The sequence below is a fragment of the Crocodylus porosus genome, unplaced genomic scaffold (assembly GCF_001723895.1).
Source record: "Crocodylus porosus isolate Cpor-Errol unplaced genomic scaffold, CroPor_comp1, whole genome shotgun sequence".
Taxonomy (NCBI): domain Eukaryota; kingdom Metazoa; phylum Chordata; order Crocodylia; family Crocodylidae; genus Crocodylus; species Crocodylus porosus.
This window is the reverse complement of record NW_017728923.1, coordinates 12,774,422-12,778,098: the sequence shown is the minus strand read 5'-3', so window position 1 is coordinate 12,778,098 and position 3,677 is coordinate 12,774,422. Positions and strand designations below refer to the sequence as shown.

Genomic DNA, 3,677 nt, shown 5'->3' with positions numbered 1-3,677 from the left:
GAGGTGGTTCAAGCACCTACATTGAACACCTTCATGACCCCAGCTGGCTTCCTGCCCTTTGGGCAGGGGGCTGGACTCGATGATCTCCCGAGGTCCCTTCCAGCCCTAATGTCTATGAAATCTAAAGCTTTTAAGCACAAAACCATCTCTTAATGGTCCTCAAAGCTGCATTCTGAAGACAAATATCGAATAGTTCTGGCCCAAAATTCAAATTTAACCTTTGTAAACTTAATTTAACTAGAAATGGAGCACTGCCACCTACTTTAACGAGTTTCAAAGTTATGACAGCAATGGCCACTATAGAAGAACGTGAGTTTTATAGGAAGTGCTGGTGCAGGGGTGGGAGGGAAGGAAGGAAAACAAACATCTGAATGAAACACTGGAAAAATATCCTCAAGGGCACTGTGAACAGAGTATCTGTCAAATTACCAGAGACAAAGCAGAATCAGGTGCTCTACCTTCCTGTTTCCTGGATTCAGAGAAAGAGAGTAAATGAGATTTTGAAAGTGTTTTTAAACGCAAGAAGGGGGTTTTACCGGAACCACCACATGACCCTGACTGTGCCTGTTAGAACAAGGAGGACAAGCAGGTATTTATAAAATTCACTTACTTTATCAAGTTCATAGAACTCAATTCGCTCTTCCTGGCTGCAGCTTCTCCCAATAGGGGATACATTTAGCATCCCATTGCGGAACTCAATAAAAGTACCCCTGAATAAAACAGTAAACTGTCACTATTGACAATACATATAAATCCACATACATCTGAAAAAAGCAGAGTCATGACTAGACTGTAAATTAAATCCTACGAGTTATGCTTTATGAGCATACCAAAAATGGCACTGATGCAGTGAAATGCTAAGGTTTTTAATGGGCAGGCCTGTGGGCAGGCCCATTCAAACACATATGACCATTACAATAAAGATAACTAAAGAAGCGAAATTTGCATTCCACAATGCAATTCTGCCCAAGCCAAAATTTGCTCATGATACCATAATTAGCATGATTAGGTATTCTACGAAAGTTTGATAGATACAGTTATTAGGGATCTCCATAAATCACTGAGGAAGTACCTGCAACGGCTCCTTTAATAATTTGTTTTCCTTGTTTCACTGCTTGTCCTCCCTCCCACCTGATTGGCAGAGGGGCCCTGCTGGCTGAATCATTTGCTACTGATCACTGGGGAAGTAGAAACAGTGGTTTAAATATGCCATGGCGTTTGCTTCCCTACTGGTCAGCAACAGGGCTACTGGGGTCCCTTTGCCAATCTGTGGTGGGGAGGCAAAATCCAAGGCATATTTAAAACCATGATTTTCACTTACCCAGAGATCAGTGGCAAATGGCCTGGTCAGAGGGAAAAAGCATTGAAATGAAAAAAATAGAAGGAGTTGTGGGGGAGTGGTACTTGCCTCATAATTTACAGAGATTCCCTAGTAATTACTCAGGACCTTAGTTTAATCTCTCCTGAAAGTCCATGTGCAAGATGCTCAGTCCCACCCCTTTCCACTGGTGTAGACAACCCGAAATCCAGCAGAAAACCTGCAAGGCATGCAGGCTGGCCAGGGTACAATTAATTGGTGGGCGCCTGCGGGTAGGATGAAATTGCCTTTTGGATCAGATCCCGCCTGTGGGCTGTATCTTGCCCGCCTGTGTTCTACTCTATAGAAGCCATGATGCTCTGAATTTTGAAATGCTGTTTTTCTGGATTTTTAATACGGCAGTTAATTCTCAACAACATAACATCTCTGGACAAAAATTTCTTCCTTGATCCATTTTCATCTGCTTAAATAAGGGAGTTTTATCTCTCTATTTAGGAAATTACTAGAAGACTTCTGTCACAGCTTTATGGGATGTTCTGAAACACAGAACTGAGCTGGCGTGCCTTCCCTATCACTGCCCAAAACAGTAAAAAAGGGAAGAGGCTGGCCCTAAGATGCACTGCATCTAAATACATACCTTTTCTTTGGTAGTTTAATCTTCGCAATGTAACTAAGACAATAGTTGATTAGTTCTTGGAGTATGTCCTCACCCATATAACTCTGAATGCTCTAAACAAAAAAATACCTGTTAGCTACAGCTCCAGAATTTGAGTTTCCAAAAATAGACAAACACTGGTCTTAAATGCACACAAGATACTAGAAAAAACATGCAGTTAAGCAGCTGATCTTAACCAGTGGGTGTATAGTGCTGGCAGTAAACTTCCATTCACTCCAGTTGCTGTTGTGCAGCCCAAGTCACTATAACACACTCTTCTAGACACGTCATAAACACCATGGTTTAGAGAACAAAAGTTTAAAAGGTAACTGGCGCACAACCACCAATACAGCCAAGTTAAATGTGGGAAGTAGAGAAAATTGCTTAAGTCTCAAAACCACTGCCTTAGGTTTCAGCTTGGGTCATGATTTTTTTTTTTCCTTCTCTTCTTTACCTAGGTTGAGGCAATGAAAGTGATCAGGTCAGATTTGATTAACTGTGTTTTCTCATCCACTAATCCAGCCTGTGCAGTTGCAATATACTCCACACACTTCAAGAACAACAAGTAAAGGGAGTCCAGAAACACCTTTACAACGTCCCAATCCTAAGACCTCTTTCGCTTCCTCTGGTATATTGTAGAACAGCTTCAAGGTTATTCCATATGCCCATACTACCATGGAAATTCCACATGTTGGCGATTCTTAAAGGGTTCTTATCATGTTCTCTATGCTGTAGGGTAAGTGAGATGCCACTCAGGGATTTTTCCATCATGGGAACTTATTGACCAGACATGCCACATACCCAATTGCTTTATATTTCCAGAGTAGCACAAAGAAATCATAATGTTAGGATCTGACCCTCTGCCTTGTATCAAATCTACACATTTAAGAGATTGAGGTGGATGGTCAATTATACACGTAAAAGAAGAATTTCAGACTAGCAAAAAGATGATGAATGAAAATTGCAAGTACAAAACAAGATATAAAAAAAATGCAAAATCTTAAGAGTAGACTACCATTTGAAAATTTATCTAAAGACTACATTGTCTGTCAGTTTGTAGGAACTTCAAACATACCTGCTTGCACAACAGTTTCCCATCTTTGTATGCTACAAGACCATTTTCTGGAAAGACGTAGTCAAACTTTTCAACCACTGAAACAAACAAAAACTCTCTTGTAATTTATTTTTCCTCTCTCAAATGTCCACGTTTTTGTCATAAATACTTTTACATATCATACATCAGAGTATTTTTAGAACATTAAGCATAAGTTACGCTAAAATAAGATCTATAGAGCAAAAGATTAATTTCTGCTATTGTATTTTTTTAAACTTTACATATAATCTAGCAAATTGATGCATTCAGCAATAAAGTTATTCCAAGAAAGTTATACTTGCTTTTGTTTTGATCTAAAACTGAATACCATAGTGCTAGGCCTCTAACATATTAGTTAATCTTGTAGTTTAAATGAAGAAACATATGAAACGTTACATGCAATGATGTGCTACATCATTTGCACCCACATTTTCAAAATCCTAGATTACCAATTCAAAATCCTTGATTACAACCACTGAGAATGAGAGTCAAGAAGTAATCAACTACTGTAACTCAACTACTGTAGATAATATAAGAACTTGCTATAATGTAGGTTTAAATAGAAGCCACTTCTAAGCCAAGTAAACGCAGGGTTATAGTTTCATAGTTTG

General features: G+C 39.1%; 1 protein-coding gene across 1 annotated transcript in view; it reads right to left on the bottom strand.

The window, feature by feature from the left end:
- Positions 1-3,677, bottom strand: part of PMM2 (phosphomannomutase 2) — a 12,009-nt gene that overhangs the window by 4,662 nt on the left and 3,670 nt on the right. Inside the window, exons 3-5 of the mRNA XM_019540088.1 lie at positions 3,049-3,125; positions 1,956-2,047; positions 611-710 (exon numbers count right to left, since the gene is read on the bottom strand). Coding sequence (XP_019395633.1) covers positions 611-710; positions 1,956-2,047; positions 3,049-3,125 — 269 coding nt within the window. The remainder of the gene's footprint in view (positions 1-610; positions 711-1,955; positions 2,048-3,048; positions 3,126-3,677) is intronic.